Source organism: Chroicocephalus ridibundus, chromosome 8 (assembly GCF_963924245.1).
Source record: "Chroicocephalus ridibundus chromosome 8, bChrRid1.1, whole genome shotgun sequence".
Classification (NCBI taxonomy): Eukaryota; Metazoa; Chordata; class Aves; order Charadriiformes; family Laridae; genus Chroicocephalus; species Chroicocephalus ridibundus.
In genome coordinates, this window is record NC_086291.1 from 12,513,202 (window position 1) to 12,535,588 (window position 22,387).

The following is a 22,387-nucleotide window of genomic DNA, read 5'->3' on the forward strand; positions in this document are numbered from 1 at the left end:
AGAAAGTGGCTACCAGCCTCCTCCTGCTGGGAATGACCCCATCCTTTGGGAAGTGGATGGGACCCAGAGAGGGCCATGGCTGCAAAGACAGACTTGTCAGGAGCCATTCTGGGAGCTGCCAAGGTCTGAGGACTCTGCTGGTGGGCAGGAGGTTGAGCACACACAGGTACAAAGGGGGTCGTCCAAAAGGGTGTCCAAGCTCCCTCCTGGCACAGGGCCCCGTGGGAAGTGTAAGGCACTTGTGGCTGGGATGTGCTCATGGGAAAGGAGTTCTATGGCAACAGGCTGGGGAGCATGCCCATCTCCAAGGGACTCTGTGACCTCTGCTTATTGCTGAAGAAACAGACAGCAAAGCCAGCTTGTATGAAACCCGATTATTCAAATTTATTAACATCAAGAATTATGCAATGATGCTGTAGATTTTTTTTTTTATTAACAAATAGAAAACAGACTGTATACAACAGTGACCCCTACAGCACTATGCATCCACAAGGTAAAAATGAATGTGTCCTCCAACATTACCAACCCTGGATTGCTGATTTCAACGTAGCTTGGATTCTTAACATTCGGAATACATGTGATAATACAATTAGATACCCTTCCACCACCTTTATTCATAACTCAATGCACTCGAAAGAGGGCTGCTCACTCCCTGTCTTTAGTGCAAGCGTGATATAATAAGGAGTATTAATATATAGTACCATTAAATTAAGTCCAGTAGTCTTGCCACATTGGTTCATTAGAACGTCCTGAAGTAGCGGAAAGTACAATATTCTAGTGACTTTTAACATTTGCAGGATAGCAGAAATTATAGATACACCCAACCTCTGAAGCCATGTGTACTCCCCTCCCCTTCCCTGCAGTACCCTGCTTTCCAAAGAGAGCCTGCCCGGCTCCGCTCTGGGGACGGCTGGGCTTGTGCTCCTTGCCTTTGTAAATGCTCCGATGCACTTCACTGGTGAGAGGTGACAGAATGGCGCTTGCACGCACGGAACCGCGGGATTAACAAAAAGGGCCGTGTCTCGTTCTTTCCATCCCCTCCCCGGGGGAAGTGTGGGACCCGCTCGCTTCTCCTGCCCCCTTCCCAGCGAGACACACAAAAATAGGCTCCAAAGCCCGGAGCCCAGGATTTCGGGTCTCTCACAAACAAGGCGACGACAACTCACGTCATATCGGGATCTGCCAATACACACGGTCACTGGATTGGTTTAACACGCATCGTAACAGGACTGAACGGTTTCCAGCTGACAAAGGGGACCGCTTCTCCAGCGACCCCACATGCCCTCCCAAACTCAAACCTACTCAGGAAATAATGGGGGGGAGGGAAAGGCTAAAAAAATAATTGGTAGCTTAGGTCCAGTTCCATGAAATTTCATATTCTACAGAGGACTAAAAAGCAGCCTACGGGGAATGGAGCCGGGCAGGAACCACAAGCCAGCTGCTGCAAATTACCAAGGAAGCTGCACTAAAATGGGCAGAACCAGCAGTGACTGGGCTGAAATAAACACAGGGCAGTAAAAAATGTAAAAGCAAAAGGAAATTTAAAATAAAAACCCAACTCCCAAAGGTTTGGCGGGTCCAGTTCTGCCTGGGCAAAACATTAAGACTTGCAAAAAATAAAAAATAAAGAGAGAGGAGATTATAAAAACCACTAGTAACTATTTTACATGTTTAAAAAAAAGATCCCATTCCACCCACCTAAAGCCTCGCTGTGAAATGCAGTCGCGTGAGAGAGGGCGAGAGATGCACATGAGCAGAAATTCAGCCAGAGACTGGAAATGCTTTTGGAGTCGGATTCCCTCGTTTGGCGCTGGGGCGAAGATCCTAAATGCCGTGGTCAGAACTGGTTGGCGTGGAGGTCTGCTGCCTGGGCAGCACCTCCATCTGTACAGAAGGACTGAGGAATGGGCGGCTCTGGCTCAGAGGGACCCGTCTCCACTCCTAGACATCCCCACCGCGACTGGAGGAAAGCACTAGTTACGTTGCATAGTGGTCGAAGCTGCCGAGATACTCCAGTGCCGCTCTGTAGCACAGCTGGTACTGGTCCTGCAAGGCAGCAAGGGGGGAAGTGTGAGAAGCTGGGACCCAAGGACATCGGGCAGCAGGGTTGCACATCCAGAGATGATGGCTCCCCTCCCTTCTCCCACAGATCTCACACCACCCCGGGGAGGAGGGGACACTCACCTCTGTCTGCACCATGGCTGGTCGCTGCGTCCGCAAGGTCTTCACCGTCTGGAACATGTCCACCACCCCCTCGTAGCGCATCCTCTCCAGCACGATACTGAGCGTGATAAACACGCCTGTGCGCCCGACCCCAGCACTGCGCAGAGGGAACAAGAGGTGCTGTTAGAGACCCACCAGTCTCAGCGAGGCTCTGCAGAGCTCCTAGGAGAGGTGCAAGCTCACGGAGCATGGGGATGTCCTCAGTGGAGCCAGGAAAGACCACAGGCACATTGTCAGCCAGAGGTGCCCTCTCATCCCCGTGGGGCCCACTGATTCTGCTTTGCCTCTGGGCCAAGCTGCTGTGGCACCTGGCCCTGCCCGAGGACTCTTCCAAGGAGGTAGAAATCAGTACCACCAGGGCACTGCATTAATCTAGTCACCTGGCGGAAAGGCCACCAATGGCACACATGGACGTTGCCGCCTCCTTATCCCCTCCCTGCCTCTTGTCAGTGGTATGCAGGAGGGGCACCACGTGCTGGGGAGCTGGCAGCTGCCAGGGTAAGCGAGGCAGGGGACATCTCTGAGGGCTGAAGAATGCAGAGGTGGATGTTTATCTGTTCCCACTCACCTGCAGTGCACCGTGATGGGCCCATCCTGTCCGAACTGCTCCTTGGTCTTGTGCACCTGCCCAATGAAGTCGATGAAGCCCTCTCCTGTCTTTGGCACTCCCTGCTCAGGCCAGTCTGTGAACTGGAACTGGCGGATGGTCCGTGACTGGCCGTCCTGCAGGGGACAGTGGTGTTAGCCGTGAACCGTGGGTGAGCAGACAGCAAGAGGGGCTGATCTCGCTCCCCTCAGCACCGGTGCTGCTGACCTGCTCTCAGACCCCCTGGCCCAGGCCAGGTGAGAGGGTGCACAGGCCATGGATAAGCCCAGGCAGACCTTTCACCGCGCGTTTGGGGCCTTCCTCTGCTCTCCTATGTTCACCCCAGGGTGGCTGAGCTGAGCAGGACTTTGGGCCCCTGCAGGAAATGTTGGGTCAGTGCCCTGGTCCTGTTTGGTGCCCAGCTCTGCCACAGGACCTCATTTACTGTCACACAGGGGTCCTGTGCCCGGCAGATGCTGCACACCGAGTGCAGAGGAGCCCGTGTTAAATGTTTGCCCAAGTGCACAGCACAGGCAACGCAGGGTCTGGTGCTGATAGGGATTCCTGAGCTGCTCACCGAGGCTGACACAGCCGGCAAGGAAGAACCTGTGGTGACAGGAACAGCAGCCCCTTCTGCCTGCAGTGCAAGGCAGCACCTTGCCTTCCGGTTCCTCCAGGAGCTGCCGCACAATCCCTTTGCTGGCCTGGGCAGGGCAGAGCTGGGGCAGAAGCACAGGAGGCAAAGGAGCTGGGGAGCCAGCAGTTGCACTTACCCTGGCATCTGTCACCTTGAACTCCCGGAGGATGTACTGCGGCATGTTGTACTCTGCCATGGGGTCCACCACGAAGTACTGGTACCGGGCAGAGCGCTCTGCGGGCCAGTACTGATGGCACTTCTCCTGTGGATGAGGAGCACAGCGAGACATTAACACCGACAAGCTGCTGCTCCTCCCTCCCGCTCCCTGGGAGCATACGTGGCTGTGGGGCCAAAGGGTCAGCCAGAGACATGCCAGCAGGAGGCTGGCCCAGAGCGGCTGGTGCTGGGGACAGACTGGGGTGAGCTGAGAGGTCGTGCCCACAGACAGCAGCCACACAGCCCCCTTCTCCCCTGAGCAGGATTCGTACCCGGCCCATCTCGCGCAGCTTTGTCAACATCACCACGATGGTGGAGTTGTGCTCCCAGAGCATCCGCCAGAAATCCTCTGTGGTCTCGGCCAGCGGTCCCTGGGTGGCGATGTAGGCCTTCTGCTGCCTGTGACAAACATAATGGTGCTCAGAGCAGCTCCTGGGAGATGGGCAGCAGCCGCTTCGGGGAGCTGGTGGGCTGGGAGGGCTGGAGGCAGGGACCCCATGCAGCAGGACTGATAATGCAGCTGCAGCAGAGAGGTCTCTAGGACTAGCCACGTACTCGGGGAGAGGGATGAGCCTGCCCAGCGCATGGCTTCTAAGTGCTCCCCACAGACGCAGTGAGCACCACTGGGTGCAGGATCCAGAAAGGCTGCTAGTCCTTGCTGGGGTGACAGTGTCCACAGCCCAGCTTCTCCCTGCTGCTTGTCCCTAGTGCTGCTGCACCGAAAGCCTTCTCAGCACCCCGGCCCACGTGAGCAGGCTGCCAGCACCCATCTGGGCTGGGAGGAGAGGCTGTGCTTGGGGATGATCCTGCGCTTTTACTCTCTGCAGCACCCACTGTCCATCCCATTGCATGGGAAGACACAGAGCAACTGAACCAGGTCACCTGGATCACGCATGCCAGCTAATAACTAGGGCAGTGTGGAAACCACCAATACCATTTTGCCAACTTCTCTGAAGCTTCCAAATTTGTGCTTGGTTCCACTGCGCACCAGAGCATCCCTCAAAATGTCTCGTGTGAAAGCAGAGCTTGCCCTGTCCCAGCCTGGCACCCACCCTGAAGAAAGCACCCTTGGTGCTTTGGACTCTGAGAAGTGCAAGCTCCGGTGTTTTGGATCTTCGGCTCACCGAGCGCCCAGCCTGGCACGCTGGTGCCACCTGCAAGAGATGGGTCTGATGCCGTATGGGTGGCCGAGACACGGTCTCGCTTCACCACAGCGGGGCGCCGGAGCCTGCAGGATGAGGGCAGCATCCTCCCGTCTTGCATTTCATCTCTCCACTGGTGCTAAAAATTAATGAACATGCTGCAGGACAGCTGTAAAGTGCAGGATGAAGACAGGGGCTGCTTCAAGGTGGATTTATAAAACATCATAAAAAGCAGGGAGTGGGGGTGCAGAATGAAACAAAAGATCTAATAAAGATGCAGCATCAGTGATGTCTGCAGGACCTTGGGCCAACTGATCTCTTTAGATAATACCGAGAAGATTGCTTGCTTCAAAGGAAAGGATAGGAAGAGATAACAGCACTCTTCAGGGATGGGGTAGGTAGCACATGAAATGGTACCACCTGCCGTGCTGGCAGCCCTCCTTCTGCAGCATCACCAAGGGGCAAAACCAGCATCGCTCTTAATCAGCTCTGGAGCCAGGGCACTGTGGCTGCAGCCCACCTGTCAGACACCGGGCTGCCGGGGTGGGCGCGCAGGCAGGCAGCCACGTTAATGACACGGCGCTGGGTGGCTCAGAGCCACACAGGCAGGAGGGAGCAGAAGCTGCTCCGTGACAGCTTTCCTCCAGCCCCTTCATCCTTCCCCATTACTCTGTCCCACCCCGAGGGAGCCTGGCTCGCTGTTGTTTTGCTGTGTTGGGATGCTCCCAGAGTTGCTCCCCTTTTGCTCCCTGGCCACTCTTGCCTCCACGTAGCCCTTCCCCCTGGGAACCCTTGTGGGCTCAGCTGCTGGAGCAGGGATGCAGGCACAGAGCCACTGGCCTGGCTGCACCAACATCTGTTCCCTTTGGCAGTGCCTGTTGCTCCTGGGAGGTCACCAGCCCATAATAAGCATTTGGGCAGAGCCAGGCTGGAGGGGGACTGTGCCACATTCATCATGCGCTCCTGCACTGGGTGACCCTACTGCGATGGTGCACAGAGAGATGACAGGACTGAGCGCTGTATGTGCGTTGTTGGGGTTTGGTCTGGATTATCGTCCAGGGATTGGACGGAAAGGAGACATGCCCACTGGGCTGTTTCCCTGCATTCTCCCCCTCTCCTGGCGCTTAGCATCATAGAATGCAATGCCAGCAGTTAGATACGGAAACCATAAGTATTATTGCCCCACTAGATCTTAATTTGTGCTTTCTAAAAGGTACCCTGGGGAGCAGAACCGAATGGCAGGCTCTCCAGTGTCCAGCACCAACCCTGCCTGAGGATCCACAGAGTCCCCCCAAAATCAAGACACCGCATAATGAGCCTCGGGCTGCTGCCTGGATCAGCCATGCAGTACAAGCACACTTCTACCTCTGGTTGCTACAGCTAGTGAGGTGGGGCAGGTTTGCATTAGATGCTGCAGATATAAAACACATGCCAAGGAACGCCTACCAGAAGACCCTATAAACCTCCACAGGAGCCAGCACAGCCTCCCACCCCAGCCATGTGGGCATCTCTCTACAGCAATACAAGCCAGCCTGGCAGCGCTCACTCACGAGCAGTCTTCAGGCACTGTAACTATACACACTCCAGCGCCTGAGAAGACGGTAATAGATAAAATGCAACGAAGTGATCCCCAACCCACCTCTAGGCAGCCAGGACCAGTCCTTGGGAAAGAGAAGAAGGGGGCTCTGCCCAGGTTCCCAAGCGGCCAGGACAGCCTGGCCCAGGCACCTAAGGTGGCTCTTACCTGTACCCATCTATGAAGCTGGCATTGATGTAATCGGAGCCCTCGACACCCCGGATGGGCTGCAGACAGACTCTTGTCAGCTCATATGGCATGATGTTGACGAGGCGATTCTTGAATTTGTTGCACGGGAGGTTGGCACTGATGAAACGTGAGGTATGTGCTTTAGAGTTGGCCAGCAGCTGAAAGAGAAGGAGACATGTCAGACGCCTGCTGGGGATGTGGCAGTCTGGGGGCAAAATCAGGACCCCGGCAGCAGGGCAGGCAGGAGTCCCTCCGAGCACACAGCCATGCTCCCTTCCTCTGACCAAGGGACAGCCACTGGGGACCAGGGTCTTTCCGGACCAGATGAAGGGCTCTGCCACCATGTTACGAGGAGGCTGCACCTAGCTGCTCTATTTCACAGTAAGTGGCCACAGCCCCTCTGCTGTGGCATTGCACACCTAGGAACTGCACAGCCTCGCTGCTGGCTTTTGGTGCGCAGCTGTAGGTGACAGCAGGGGAACCACCTGCACTGACCCGCTGGCGCAGCCCCGAAGCCACATATAGAGGAGTGGAGACCCACAGCAGCTCTCTGACCCACAAGGGCCAGGACATGAAGCTCTGTACCTCGCTGAACCGGGGACACATGCCTGGTGGCGTCAGAGAAGGAAAGCTTTCCAACTTCCAACAATGTCTTACTATTTACTTCTCACCCCAGAAGAACCCAAGAAAATGTGAGAATTGTGACAGTTTTAGGTAAAGAAGATCTATTTTGGGTTACTGTGAGACATTTTATGGTTCTGTTTGAGCCCTGTAAACCGGAGTCATGGTAAATGTGTTACTTAGATCTGCTGTCAGAGACATTAAAACAGAAATCCCTCTTTTTTTTTCCTTTTTCTTTTCTTTCTTTTCTTTCTTTTTTTTTTTTCCCCTGGCATCTCCAGAGCCACCCTTCTCTCTATGTGTGGCAGCTGGTCCTTGGCAGAGGCTCCCTGGAGAAGGACAGGGTTGCTCTTTGGGGAGTGATACAGCCATGTGAGGCCCTCCCATATCCTGCTCCTGAAGGTTTCCCACACAGTGGACACTGCCAGGGCACGGAGAGGGGCAAGTTTTATTACTGTTCTGAAGAGGCCCTTGGAGGAACAGCAAATTTTTTTCTTCCTTACAATAGAGTTGCTAAAGTTGAGCCTAATTTTGTGGCTCTCTTGAGAGGCTTCTCAGGGCAGGTGTCACCATGAAATACTAATGCAGCATGTTCTACTGTCCTAAGCCCAGGACACCATCAGCTCTGGTAACCATGGGACAGAGCTGCTCAGCTATTAGTCAGAAAGTCAATATTTTGCCTCTCCTGCTCCTTTGTCACTTGGAGGGAATCCCCAGGCGAAGCTGTGTTGCTGCAGTTCATTTCACAGCCTGCATGGTCTGCTGCTTCCCTGCACAAGCTATATTCCCCTGCACGCGTTCACCGGACTAATGCACCTCATCTGAGAATCCTGGCACTTACCAGAGCTCACTTCCATCTCCAAGGCTGTAATAAATATCTGCAGTTGGCATTCACAGATACAGGTAGCAAAATGTGGGCTTGGCTTCTTAAAAACTGTGCCTTAAAACACTGCCTTCACCAATTCTAGACACTGAGGCTTGGTGTCGAGGTGGTTAAAAGATAACAGAGCTCAGCATTGAAGAAATGAGACTATAAACGTCTCACATATTTAAATCGGAGCCGTTTCCAGACAAGTTGTTCACAGTAACATCAATTATCACTAACACGATCTGCATCTGATTTTAGATGCAGCTCCCGCCGCACAGTGAACCTAGAGCAGAACGTGCTGCTGAGAACTGTGCATCCATCTGCCTTTTATATCCTCCCCAGAAGCTGCCAATCCAGGAGGGACCATGGCCGACACAAGCTTTAAAATTCAAATGTATTTTAAATCACTGCCTACCTGGTTTAGAAACACACAAAAGAATTAACTGTCTGTAATGATCCACGCCTCTCCCCTCCCAACCCCTGGACGAGCGGCCTAGTGTGGCTGTGTGGGCAGAGACAGGGCGCCGGGGAAGGGGGTGATGGGGCTCTGCCACCAACCTTGAATTCCAGCTCCATTGCAGTAACGCTCTCGCCTGGTGGCACCTGGGTCAGCTTCTGGATGTGAGCGAAGAGGTTGCGTGCAGGCACCTCGGTATTGCCACACGTGGCTGCCTCCAGCAAGGCCTCGTGGATGAAGATGTACTGGTCCTCCGTCTGCACCATGTAGTTGCGCTGAGAGCGCATGCACGTCACGTGGCCGTAGATGTCCACCGTCTTCTCATGCTTCATCCGCTCCAGCATGGCATCAATGACAATGAAACAACCAGTTCGTCCCACGCCGGCACTGCGGGAACAAAGCACGTGGCCTGAGATGACATTCTCTCCTACAGATGCCACTCAAGCTCTGCTCTTGCTTAAGAAAGAACCTGGACCTAGAGCGCACAAAAAGGGAGTAAAGGCTTCTCCCCATACTGACGGCTAACCAACGGAGCCCCAAACAAGAGGCGACAGGAGGAGCGAGGGAGGGAGGTACTGGACAATGTGGGAAGCTATTCAGCCCTTCTGCTGTCCTCCTTTCACCAATGGAGTGGAAAGGACATGGTGTCACTCTGCTGGTCCCTGCGGTGGCTGGCAGCGCCTCCACAAGGGAAGGAGAAATGTGTTTACCAGGCAGGAGAGTGACAGCGTACGTGTGCATGAACTCAGAAGACCTGAAGCTCAGGCTGGGCCCTGGCACCAGTGAAGCTCATAATTTGAAGCCTGCTTGTCCCTTGACCTGGGTCACTGTTTCCTAACCCATAAAATGAGGGCAGCCAACCCAAGAGGGGAAGGCAGAAAGGTGAGGTCACGCATGTCTATGCTGAGTCCTTTGGTCAAGCACCAGATGCTTCTCCACTGTTGGAAGGGCAGTAGCAATCCCCAAACTATGCACCCTGCGAGCACCCTGAAAATAACAGACATGCTGTCGTGACATGTAAACACAGGCAGAGATAGGGAGCTAGACATTTCCTCACTTATGGTGCAAGTCAGATCCTTAACAGGGCTTTAATACAGCTTGTTTGTGTGTTAATTATACCCCACTCCCATCTGAAACAGAGCATGAAAGAAGAGCATTAAACACTGCTGGTAAGGCGTATGCTGGAACAGCAATGATGGAGTGGTTTGTTCAGTAATAGTCCCCACTCGGCTGGTATAGATAAATCTTGTCTGGATAGGATGCTGAGCCTTAGTAGACTAATATTCTGCTTAAAGAGCTGCCTTTCTATCCTGCGAAAGAGTTCTACTGTAAATACTACCTATGGATGTTCATAGAGGTCACTGCATGCGTGTCTGTCAACAAAGTGCCTCTGAAAGGTACCACCTACTTTTGCTGGGCACAGACCACTTCACTTTTAAATGGTAATTGCAGTTTTGCTGGAAAAAGTGTTTTCTGGGGCTCTCCATACAGCGGTGCTGGTTAATCTGACAGAGCAGTAGCAATACAGATGTCACCACCGCGCTACTGCTGCTGTTGCTGTCCCGTTCCCAGCCCAGGCATGCAGCACCGGCTACGATAATGTGAAACCTTTCCTGTAGGAACAGGAGACCCTACTTTTAGCCAGACAAGTTAAAGCTCCTGCAGCTAGGAGCAGCTTCACAAACTCAAAGTCCTACCTGCAATGGACAACCATGGGCCCAGCATCCGGTGGGTTACAGGCCTTGACCCGTCGCAAGAAAGCGAGGATCGGGGTGGGGTATTCTGGCACGCCGTGATCGGGCCAGGCCATGAACTGGAACTGTCGTAGCTCTCGCTTCTCACTGGAGCCGTTCTGTTGAAGACAAAGTGGAGTTGTTTTGCATGAGAACAGTCTCATCCTAGGATGGGAACCCACTGATGGGGTAACAAGGTACCCAAGCTGGCTGGGTAACAAGAGGCACAGAATGCTGGATCAGGCATGTGTTGGCCTTTTGCCACTGTAAATTTGGAGGCAAAATGTAGGTTGTGTGCAAGGCTTCTGTAGACATAGATGCTCTGTGGAAAGTTAGCTGATACAGAGCGCAGAGCAGCTCTGTGGGAGTGGAGCAGACTGAAGGGAAGGTGAAAAAGTCCTTTCTGCACAGCATGGGGTCACTACTCGTGTACTCACTGCACTTTCAGGGAAAAACGAATGCTGGGCATGGAAGAGCCACAGCAGCCAGTGCCCTCCCTGCTCCTCTGCATCATGGGTCTCTCTGGGATGGCTGATCAGCCCGTGTCTGCAGAGACTGCCCTGCTCCTGTCTCGCGCTTGGCTGAGTGATCTGTGCAGCAATGCTGCAGGACTGGCTGGGTGACTGCTGGGCGAGAGATGCCTTCCTGGGGCGTGAGTGTGTCCCCATCGCACACTGCTGCGCCCTCTCTGCCGGTGTGGCCCCGACTCAGTCATGCACAGAGGCAGCCCGCTGCAAAGCCTGTTTGCATTGCGGCTGCTAGCACTGCCCCTAGGGATTTCCAGAAACTAATGAGGTACGCAGCAGGCAGGAGAGAAGGGCTTGCACACACGTCAGCACAGCCCCTCTATTTGCATTATTAGTGACAGGAGTGGTAAGAATTTACTGCTTCCCATGTTGTCCCTCTAATGGGAGGACAGCTGCTACACGTACACTTGCCAGAGGCAAGCACGGTCCCCACTCTGGGGCCCACCACAGGGTCTGAATGCATACAGAAGAGCATCAGGTGTCCTGGCCAAAATCTGCTGGTGGCCAGATGCACAACCTGCAGCCAGTCTCCTACTGTAGCCCAGCTGTGAGAAATGGCCCATGTGTGGACTAGCCACATGCTTGGCCAAGCTGGGCACAGCCAGCGGCTTCTGCCTGTGAGCGATGCACCAGCCCGCAGCATCGGGGAGCAGCTCTGCATTACCTGGAGCAGGAACAGCCCAGCCAGTGCCATACCTTGTACAGTGCAAAGGTGCGGACGGTGTAGGTTGCCAGCTCGACTGTGTCCAACAGGGTCACCTGGATCATCCCATAGGTTTCTGTACCCCGGCTTGGCCAGTACTGGTCACATTTTACCTGCGGGGAGAGGAGGAGAAAGGGTCAGTGCTTGGCTGCTGGCTGGGGCATTTGGGGTGAGGAACAGGGCTCTGCCCTTCAAATGGTAAAGACAGAAAAGAGTAACTGTGCGGGGGGGCCCCAAACACCCAGATTTCCTTCTCCCGGAGTGTCCCAATCCCCAGCAGAAAGGTAACACACCCTGGTCTCCTTTTCACAAGATTCATCCTCAAAGAGGTTTGTTGTTTTTTTTTCCTGGAGCCCTGCAGTTTTTTTTTCCATTGATGGGGAATGGCAAAGGGACCAAGCTCCCAGACACAGCAGCAAGAGGAGTACCATATGAAGACAGTATGCAGCAATTGCTAGCAGTGATTTGTGCCTGCCATAATTTTTCTTCTCTGACTCCTGTTTGGGAAGATGGGGATCTTTGGGGCTGTGCTTGCAGCATCCCCCTGCCTGAGCTCCACCTAGATGGAGAGGCCAGCTACTGCAGGTTGGTGGGAGGAGAGCTGGTGAAGCAGGGCAGGGGAAGTGGTGGTTTCTCTGGGGAAGGCTCTGCTTGAAGGACAGCCAAGGTGAGGGAGATGAGGCCTGTATCCCCACCAGCTCCCTGCTATCCCAGCCCAAAGTCCTCGACCCGGAGGCACTGAGCTAAGACAGGACACAGCTCTGAGTCCAGCATGGTACACAACAATACAACAACAGGCACTGCCTTTCCCTGTAACATCCATAGTCCCCAGGGTGCCCCTGCCAGTGTGTCCCCCAGGCAGCAAACCACTCTGGTGAAAGACAGAACACAGCCCATGCCGGGCCTGGATGCTGACCCTGCCACCTTTTCTGCATTGCCATAGGCTGAAGTGTATTGAGCATCCCCAACAGACAGCAACCTGCCCTTCTGGCAGGTGGCACATCCCTGCAAATCTTCATCTCCCAGGTGTTTCAAAAACTGCTTCGCAGCAAGGCACAGATGCCGGCTCAGACACAGACACAACTTGCTCTCCCTCTGCGAGAAGACACAGACTGTGGCCAAACCACCCCGTCAGCCCCTTCCTTCAGGCAGTGCTGTCCCATGACAAAAACTTTGCTGCTCTCTGGAGACCCCCGGCCTTGCAGCATCTTTTATCTTCCCCCTGCCAGCTCTGCAGCCAGAGCACTTTGAGCTACTGGTTACAGCTCCTGCTACAGCCAACTTGGCAGAGAGCCCTAACACATCCCCAGGGCCCCATCCCTCTGCCCCCTTCATCTCTCTGTGCATCCCTCCCTGCTCACCTGCTGATGCCCTCCTCCTCCTCCTATTCACAGCTCAGTATTTGCAAACTACTCCTCCGGTTTTGTTCTCTCCAGCCCCAAGCTCCCTATTTAATTTGGCACCTTGAGCATCCCTATTTCATCTGGCACCCGGCTCCTGCGGTGCCTGGCTGACAGGAGGAAGACTTCATTCCCACCCATGTGCGCTGCACCGAAAATGGTTTCCCGCCCTAGGAGAGAGGAGTGAATGGAAGATCATCTGTGCTTGTCAAGGAATAGTAAACTTAATTATTAGCCGAGCGTGTTTACAGGGGAATGTGTGGGAAGGGAAACAACAGGCTTAATTAGAAATCAATGAAGTTCTGTCTTTTAATTGAAGGCACTTTAAGCAGGGTGGGGCTTGTGAGAGCTAAGAGCCCTCATCCTGCACTCTGGCTGCTGGAGTGCGGCAACCTGGGGTCAGAGGGATGCATCTCTCCCTGCTTTTTTCGGGTCTGCTCTCAATAAGTCCTGCCTTGGCAGAAGGGCCTGGAGCAAAGCTGCCTGATGGGGTACTGCAGGCGCCTGCACGCCCAGAGCAGCTTTTGCCCAGGGTCTCCGGCCATTCAGGCTGTTGTGCTGCCTTGGATTTGTGTTCCCAGCATGGCGGGTCCTGCACAAACCTCAGAAGATTTCTCTTCCTTGCTTGGCACAGAGCAGCCCATAATTTTACACTGACTAGCTGCAGAGCGAACAACTTGGAGGTCACAAACCTTATTTCACAGCTAAACTGATCCTATCCTCACAAGTGGGTGGTAGCTGCACCTGCATCTCCGGCCACCTGAGTTTGCCTTGCTGGCTCAGGGATGCTGTGACCCCTTCTCCGAAGGAGGGGAAGGCAGAATGGCATCCTGCAAATGCTGGGGACAGTTGCTTGCTGTGTCGCGCTCGGTGTGGTTTGCAGAGGAGCAGCACAGCATGTCCCCGTGCCTGAGCCCGCACCTCGGGGAGAACCTCCTGCCACCCACATGCTACAGGGCTGTGTGTGCTCGAGCACAAAACAAACTTCAGAGGAGTTCCCTGTGCGGGATAATAGCAGCACTGGGCTGGTAATTGAAAATTATTTATTCATGACCAGATAAGAGTCAGTCACATTTTCTGCCAAATTTACCCATAATGTTTATGCCCCATTTTCAAGCTCTGTAAATTTTATGCTGAAGCCGATGCACTGTGGCACTAAAGCAGATAAGAGATGTTTTCTTCTGGCAGTGCTTGCTTCTCATTAACTTAAGGAGCACAGTAATGTCCTGAACAGCCATTTATTGCAGCTTTGCTGAGTAGTTCCTGTCCCTCCCCTTTGATGCCCTGTGCCCAAGAGCAGCCGGGCACCTCTCCTCAGCTCAAGAGCTGTGCTCTGCTCCTGGCCCCACTCGCAAGCTCCAGATGGCACCACTGCCAGCAAGAGGGCCGGAGCGGGACATGGCCAGGCCCTTCTTCCCCAGAGCCCTTGAGCACCAGCCTCTTTGCACCCCTGCCTGGGGACGTGAAGTGCCAGGGTAGATCAGGCCCCAGGGATGGCTGCTTTGTGCTCTGGGCTGGGACAGAACAAGCCACGGCGCTGTTCTGGGAGACCTCGCTCTGCCGGGCTCTTGGGGATAGCCCAGGGTAGGAGAAATCCTGCTTTAACACCTCTCTTGTGCAACATACCCCGGCTGGGACGCGCCACGCTCGCAGATTCGGGAAAGCTAATCTACAATGTGTGTTTCTGAACTGCTACCAAATGATTCTGAAACTGATTGTAAAGCTTTGAAGGCAGCTAAATTGCACAATCCAGCCATTTCTATCCTTTATGTGCCTCTCGCTTTGTGAAAACATGAAAAAGGGAGGATGATTTGGACCATCAAGCCAGCTGAAATTGCAGACCATAAAAGCTGATGCTCTTTAAAGATTTTTTTTTCCCCCTGCAGCTCAGGAGCCCTTTAAAGCAGTGCCACCCCGACAGGGCTGCAAAACTGCTGCTGGTCCCAGTCGGCTTATCTACACGCAGCACTGCCAAGGGGAGTTGGGGAGCTCGCTTGGGAAGGTGGCAGAGCCTGCTCTGCAATGGGCATCTCGCCATGAGGCCCTGCTGCCCACCCCAGGCTCCGCAGCTGGACAGTCCTGTGCCTGTGCTGAAGCCCCTGGGCAAGGGGACTTTCAAGCAAGGTCACTCATGGGTAACACTGTGACACCATGTGACTGCCTGGAGCAGTGCTGTCCCACTGCAGCGTGAGCATCAGCAGGCAGCAATGCTGCAGGAACCCAAGAGGTTGCATGAGATGAGATTTGAAGGCTCTGGAGTGCAGTAAACTGTAAAACAGTCACTCATGCTGACAGCTGGGAGCAATGGGCATGGATTGGGATCTTCCTTGGTCCCAAAAAGGTATTCTCCTTAGGGAGTTCTAGCCATCACCAAAGGGGGATGAGGAAAAGCAGAGCAGGAAAGTGGCTGAAAGCCATCCCGCCTTGGAAGATGATGGAGAAGCCAACAAAAAAACCCAGAGAAAATAATCTTCTGCAAGTCCACACCCCAGCTCCCCACCAGGGCCCTCCTGTGAGTGGGTGCCCTGAGGCATCTACAGGGTCCAGCAAACACATCCAGGGAAGCCCTTGCTGTGCTGGGCTGGCTCAAGTCAGGAGTGGCCGGGCTTCCCCACTGCCTCCCCTGGCAACCTGCCTCTCCTGCAGTGCCTGAGAAAACGGCCCATTTCTCATTAGTGCTGGGGATGTGCCAAAGAGCCAGCAGGGCATGGGCAGGCAGTGTCAGGGGGCCAATGCTGTGGTCTGGGTCCAGTCAGATCAGCCTAGAGCCCGTGGGCAGCACGCCTGGTCAGGCAGGCTGCTTGCAGCTTCTACAAGGGCTTTGGCCACCCCTTGCCCATGACAGGGATTCAGAGTGCCTGTCCCGTGACCACAAGCCTGACCACACGCACCGTGTTTGGGACAGAAAGCAATACTGCAGGAGGTAAAACATGACAGGGAGCATGCTGGGGGGAGATAACGCATGGCTCAGCAGCACAGGCGTCTCAGGCAGACAAGCGCCTGTGGGGTCAGAGGAAACCCGTTATCTTCAAGAAACATGCACTTTGGAGTGTCTTCGCATAACTAAGCAGCCCAGAAGTTACGTGAGTCAGGACTCCAGGCAGGGATTTACTTGGCAACCTAAAAGGGTTTTCCCTCGTACTTCAAATATACACTCTATTACTGAAATGTGAAGGCACAAAGAAGACTCCATCTCACCCCCAGCTGCAGAGAGCAGTTGATCAGCAGCTTCTGATCTTGCTTAGCCCATGTGCTAAGCCCTGAGCCCCAGGACAGGTCAGGTTAATTTACCTCCCAGTTTGGGCTGGGGTGGGTGACGGTGGCCACAGGACACAGCAGGCAGGGCTGTGCAGCGGGAAGCAGAGTGCAAAGCTGGGGTTGGATCTCTAGAGGCATCTTGTCTCCAAGGAACACTATTTTTCCCTGCAGGCTGTAGGGCATTTGTAGAGACGGGGAAGCCCATGAACGAAGCCTGCTTTTGTACGTGCAGGAAAAACAGATCTGTTTTGCCACGGTGATCGGTTGTTCCAGTTGCTTCCTCCCAGCCAGCGTGGGCTAGGACACCCCTGCGAGCGTTTCGGTGCTAAAGCTTTGAAACTGAGGGAGAGTATGCGGACAAAAGTTTTAACTAAACCCAAACTTGACAGTTTCTGCTTCTCAAGAACGAGCTTATTGGGCTAAAAATAACCAGTGCTTCACAGCTTGAGCACACAGCCCCTTCTCCTGCTGTTGGCATGGCAACACTAAAATATTCTGCAAGTACAAATGCTCACCGCTAAAATTTTACTTTTAGGAACAAATTGAATCACGAGAGGCAGAAGCTGCCTCCTGCTTGGCTTTGCCTGAAGGTTGTTATCTGGGCACGGGAGCACTTTGGTCGCAGCTTACGAACTCCTCCTTCAGGGGCTGAGTGAGACCCTCTGTCACGAGACGCTATAAGCATCATCCACAGCGAGGGCTCCTGCTCCTTCCTCTTCACGTCATGCCTTCCCCATGGTCTGCAGGCAGCTTTGCATTTATTACATCAGAATATCTAATCTTGGCAGTATGAGCCGATCGTTTATACATGTTGTCATTGGACGAGGCACAAATTAGTCTTGCTATTGCAATGAGACCCTGTCAGCCGTTCCCCTGCATCGGCAGAGATGCCAGGGCCCTGTCAGGCTGCAGGATGCTGCTGATACCACCTACCCGTTGCAGCTTCTCAGCTTCTGGGACGCAGGCCCCAGGCTTTCGGGGACTGTCAACACTCCCTGTCTCAGAGCTTTCCTGTCTCCCTTTCGCGTGAGTGATGTGGGGAGGGAAAGGATGGGTGTGCATGCAGACACGCAGGCAAGACAGGGGTTAATGAGCAGCACAGAGACAGGAGTTTTTGCCACCCTTTTGCCCCACAGGGATACGCTTACATGGCACTTGTCGCTGAGGTGCCTGCAGCAGTAAGCCACACCACTCGACCTGCCTCTCCCTGGATGCCCTTATGCTGCAAAGTGTTCCCCCATCCCTCTCCCTCTCTCCTGCCCCTACCACCAGCCCCAGAAAGGAGAGGAAGCACACACTGTACCCTGGACTTCTCCTCCAGCCTGGTCATCATGACTATAGTTGCTGTTCTCTGTTCCCACACCATCCTCCAGAAGTCGCTGAGAGTTTCTGGCAGAGGTCCCTGCGTGGCGATGTAGGCATTCTGCTTCCGATACCCATCAATGTAATTGGCATTGATGTAATCACTGCCTGGGACCCCTGTGGAGAAAGAGGGCAAAGCGTTACTCCAGGGGCAGCTCACGACCCTGTGCCTATCACTCTGCTGGGCGCTGCAGGCAGGGGAAGAGGCTGGCATGTTCACAAGGCTCTTGACACGTCTCCTTTACAGGGTGATGCCAGAATCTCTCCCAGGGATCCTGCAGAGGACAGGGATGGTGGCTGAACAAAGAAGAACCCTTTGTAACTCCCACATTAATGCAACAAGCAGGCAGCACCAAAGCACAGAGACAGCTGCCACCCGCACACAAAGGGAAATTCACAGGCAGGAATATTAAGGAGCTCGTTTGGCCCCAAGCAACTGATTGAACTAATTGTCTTAAATTCACCACCTATTTGTTATGGTCCTACAGCACCTTTTCAAAATGAGCCTGCTTCATTAGATTGTCTCTGCTCACGGGGGATGTCAGGCAGGGATGTCCTCCCACCCCTCCTGCAGGGACAAATACCCCAGAGGAGTCAGAGCCCTTCCTCCCACCACCTCTGAAACCCTCTTCAGTGTGAGACCCCCCCTCTCTGCTGCCTGCTGGCAGAGGCTGCTCCAGCTCCCACTTTGCCTCCACCACTCTACAGAAAGGAATTTCTTGTAAAGGCCTTTACAATGCAAACACACAGTTACTAAAATAAATGCGTCAAAGCAGAGGCCTGGGGCTGTGTTTCCAAACCCTGCTCAGCATGGGCTGCCCGGGCTGCAGGGAGGGAAAGCAGCAGGAATCTCCTTGTCTCCCAAGCGAGCGCATCTGCATTTCATTAGAGGAAGGAAATAAAGCCGGGGGTCTCTCCCTCGTCCTTTTGTCCTGCAGAATTTTCTACAGGTCCCAACAGTCTCCAGCAGATACAAAGTGCTGGCGGCTCTCGGGGAGCAGCAGCAGCTGGAGTGAAGCACCCGGCTCCCTTGGCATGGGCAGCGGGGACCTGGCAGGGTGCTTTGGGAACGGTTCCCAGGAAGACACAGACACTACTCACAGCAACTGTGTCAGGCTGGAAAACAGGGATTCCCCCATGTGCTCACCCCATGGCTGTCTAACAGGGTTTGCCCACAATCAGGCTTGCCAGGCCTTCGCATAGCTTCCGCTGCTTCACAGGCCTCGCTGCAAGGGACTGTTTGGACCCCTTCCTCCTCCCACAGAGGATAAGTGGTGTATTAGCATTAGAAAAGACTCTTCCATCCCAAGAAAAAAAACTGTAGTGACTGCAGGACCATCTATAAGCCAGGCCCCAGTCTCTTCCCCAAGTAGGGGTGCAATGAATTAGCTGCATCTTCCTCATCCCCCATGAGTGGGCTCAGTTCTGGTGGGCAGAGCTGGGTGCTGATTTATAAACCAGTGGGACCGGGTGAGCCTGGGCTCTGGTACCTGCACTCCAGCTCCTCTGTGTGCAAGGGGACTGCAAAGCAGGCACTAAAACCATGTATTAGCCCAGACTCGAGAGATGTGAGGTGGTTCTTGGAGCCATCAGGGGCAGTGCTATGAACACCAGGGCCTGATGCATCTCCCATGGAGCAGAGGAATGTGTGAGCCTGATGTCCCAGGGGAGGGGGCACCCCTCATCCTGTGCAGCTCTGGGCACTTGGGAGCAAACACCGACAAGTGCCAGAAGAAGATACCAGCCCTGCAGTCGTGTTGGGACAGAGGATGTGTCCCATGGCACTGTGCTAACAGTGCCATGTCCCACCATGTGCCGAGGAAGGCAGCTGAAGTCACACAGCAGGGCCAGCAGTGAGAAGGGAGGCTGCTGGCACAGACATCTCTGCTGGCACCAGCAGTACCAAGAAGCAACCACACGGGGCACACTGCTAGGAGGACATTGGGAAAGCAGGGACAGCTCTGCAGAGCCCTTCCTCTCTTCTTGCCAGCATTTTGCTCACACATTTGCTCACGCTGATGCTAGATACATTTCTAGGTGTTTGCTCCTGCTCAACTGACAACTGGGTAAAAGGTAGTCCCTTGCTACAGCCAAGTTCAGCTGTTTGCTGGGATACCCACTCCAGAGTCACTCTTACCATCGATGGAGGTCAGGATGACGCGTGAGTGGTCGTAGGCGATCACATTTGCATAGCGGTTTTTTGGTTTATTCACTTCCAGGTTGGAGTTCTCCCAGGTGAACTGCTGCCCTGGATCAATGGACTGTGGAGAGAAAGAGAGGGAGGGAGTCAGGAGCGGTTACGGCACAGTGGGACGCTGCAGCACACGGGCGTTTCAGTCAGGAAATCTGCATGTCTCCACACACCCCTCCCCAGGACAGATGAAGCTTCTGTGGGTGTCCCCAGCAGCAGCCCCCGTACCGAAACCCAGTCCCCAGTGTGACCTGCCTCCTGTGACCTGCAGGCAAAGCAGCCCCTAGCTAGGGCAGCCTGCTGCAGGTGAGCCTTCACCTCCACTCTCGCTGTGTGCTCATCCTTTCCTCTGGAGCTACCCATCAGCAGAAATTTGGTCTTATGCCAGGACTCCACAGAGACCTGACTGCGCAGTTCTTGACCTAGTGGTTTTATTAGCTGTTGAACTGCAGTTCCCTGAAATACAGCAAGCCCTGGGTGTTTTGAGCCCCGGGAGCTTTGGGTATTAGTCCTGCAAGACAGCCTATGAGCTTTTGCCAGGGAATAGTCATGAAAATTGATAGGTTACTATCCACTGCTCCAGCTACTTATGCAATGTAAACATCTCTCGTTTGAGTTAATAGAGTGACAAGGAACTATAAACCTGGAGAAGAGACATGGTTATAAATCTTGGCCAAAGGCCCTCACGCTATGCAACTGCCTGAAAAGCACACATCCCTGTCCCACCTGCATCCTGGCCTCGCACACCCAGTGCTTCTCCCATGAGCCACATGCTGGTGCACCTGGTGCATGGCTCCTCCTTGGCCTGGCAGCCCCTTCCCAAAGCCTTTCCTGTCGTCTTTGTCCAGGCACAAAACAAAGGGAAAAAGGACCATCCCCAAAGCATTCCTCTGAGATGGGATGGCCTCTTTGGTTGAGAGATACATGAGGCACGCAGATAAGACAGCTGCCTCATGCAGGGACTTGCTCCGCACATGCAGCTCTGGGCAAGCCCGGGGCAGGCAGCTACAGCAGAAATCAGTCATCCCATTGAACCCCCTCCCCCCGAAATTACCAGCACAGTCAAAGCCTTCTTAAAATCATGTTCCAGCTCAGGGTCCCCGAAGCTTTGCTGGCCCACAGGCAAAAGTATTGAGCCAACAGGCCAGGGGAAGCACCGCGTGTTATCCTCTCTGCAGGCATCCACATTCATCGCTTGGCAGAGAGCCATGTCAGAAGGGTTCTCAGACAGCAAAACGTCTGCGAGTCTGTCAGCTCTGGATCATCTGTGAGCAAAAGGCTGAGCTGGGAAGCACAGCTCCCTGACTGGGCTGACCTGGCCGGCCCTCATGGCCCCTCTGCTCAGCCCCATCAACCACCTTCTGTGCTCAAGGTGACACCCATCGTTGTCCCCTACTCTCCTGCACTGTTGAGCAGGCATTTCCCAAGCTGCCAGCAGTGGGTGCAGCTCAAGAATGGAGCACAGGCACTGCCCGCATTGCTGCACCGGCCCTGAGGACTTTGCAGACTTTGCAGCACGCGCAGGGCACGGGCCAGTGCTGTAACAGGTGGCAGTCCCCTGTCCCCATGTGTGGCCCACACCGCCAGCCCTCCCTGCAGCAGCAGACTGCCTGCAGGCAGAGGGGCGAACTCTGACGAAAACGCGCAGGAGGATGTGACATCACAGTAATGCTAATAGGTAGTTTGGGAAATGTAGGATGTAAATAGACATTTCCTACAGAAAACCTGTAATTTTCTATTATCAGCATAATAAGCAGGCAGCAGCAGCGCTCAGAGGCGCTGCAGCAGGGATGGTGGGAGTGGAGACCACAAGCACCGCTTCTGGCTGGAAACTCACTGTCCTGGCTGCCACAGCCCCTGCACACCTCTCTGCCCAGGCACAGAGATGACCCAGCGCAGCTCACAGCTCTCTGGGGCACTTCATTTTGTTCAGGCACCTATATTTTGTTTTCACAATAGGCTGCTCACTGGATCGCCTCTTTGGATGCTCTCCTCCCTCAGCTGTGTGGCAGGGATGACTGCTGCCCACCTAATGGGCGATAGAAATGGTCAAAGACATGAAAAAGTAAGAGGAACAAAATGTATAAGGACTTCTTTGTTTGGAGTAGAGAGGACTTAGAGGGGTTTTGATACTGGTATAGTCAATCCAGAGCACACTGAAGGAGAAGCACAAATAGACAAACAAAGGAGGAAAATCCCCCAATGCCCATTAAGGACATAAATAACATTTCTTTTTCAAAAAGGTGGCCTTAGTCAGCACAGACAGCCCATGCAGAGAGCTGGCCAGGATGGCACTGGAGCTGAGACTGGCCCTGAAGATATGAGTGAGCATTTTCTTGCTGCTGAGGAGCAACGCAAGAAAGCAGCAGCCCTGCTTGCACCTTGTGAACACGCACTCAGTGCCGGGCACAGGTGGGTGCTGGAGGGAGTCCTCCCTTCGCAGCAGGGGCAGGGAGAGCTCGGTGCAGTTGTTTGCGCTCAATGTATGCTGCAAATCACTGCCAAAAGGCTGCAGGGCTGCCCAAGCTGTGGGGTGCAGTGTCTTTGCACAGCAAGCCTATGTCCTGCCACAGCGGTGGAAAGGGTTATTTCCTGGGGGAGACAAGGCTGCCAAGAGCCCCCAGAACTGAGAAGAAGCATCAAGGTGTTGCCATTAGGGTTAATTGCTTTGATGTGCAACGTGGATGTGCAGAAATGG

General features: G+C 54.0%; 1 protein-coding gene across 18 annotated transcripts in view; it reads right to left on the reverse strand.

The window, feature by feature from the left end:
- Positions 1–375: 375 nt before the first annotated feature.
- Positions 376–22,387, reverse strand: part of PTPRF (protein tyrosine phosphatase receptor type F) — a 396,994-nt gene continuing 374,982 nt past the window's right edge. For all 18 annotated transcript variants that reach the window (XM_063344836.1, XM_063344839.1, XM_063344838.1 and 15 more), the window contains 11 exons: positions 19,636–19,759; positions 17,440–17,615; positions 11,472–11,591; positions 10,213–10,367; positions 8,617–8,902; positions 6,549–6,727; positions 3,935–4,061; positions 3,583–3,708; positions 2,792–2,946; positions 2,185–2,320; positions 376–2,046 (listed from right to left, as the gene is read on the reverse strand). In XM_063344836.1, the coding sequence (XP_063200906.1) occupies positions 1,978–2,046; positions 2,185–2,320; positions 2,792–2,946; positions 3,583–3,708; positions 3,935–4,061; positions 6,549–6,727; positions 8,617–8,902; positions 10,213–10,367; positions 11,472–11,591; positions 17,440–17,615; positions 19,636–19,759 (1,653 nt within the window). In that variant the 3' untranslated portion in view covers positions 376–1,977. The remainder of the gene's footprint in view (positions 2,047–2,184; positions 2,321–2,791; positions 2,947–3,582; positions 3,709–3,934; positions 4,062–6,548; positions 6,728–8,616; positions 8,903–10,212; positions 10,368–11,471; positions 11,592–17,439; positions 17,616–19,635; positions 19,760–22,387) is intronic.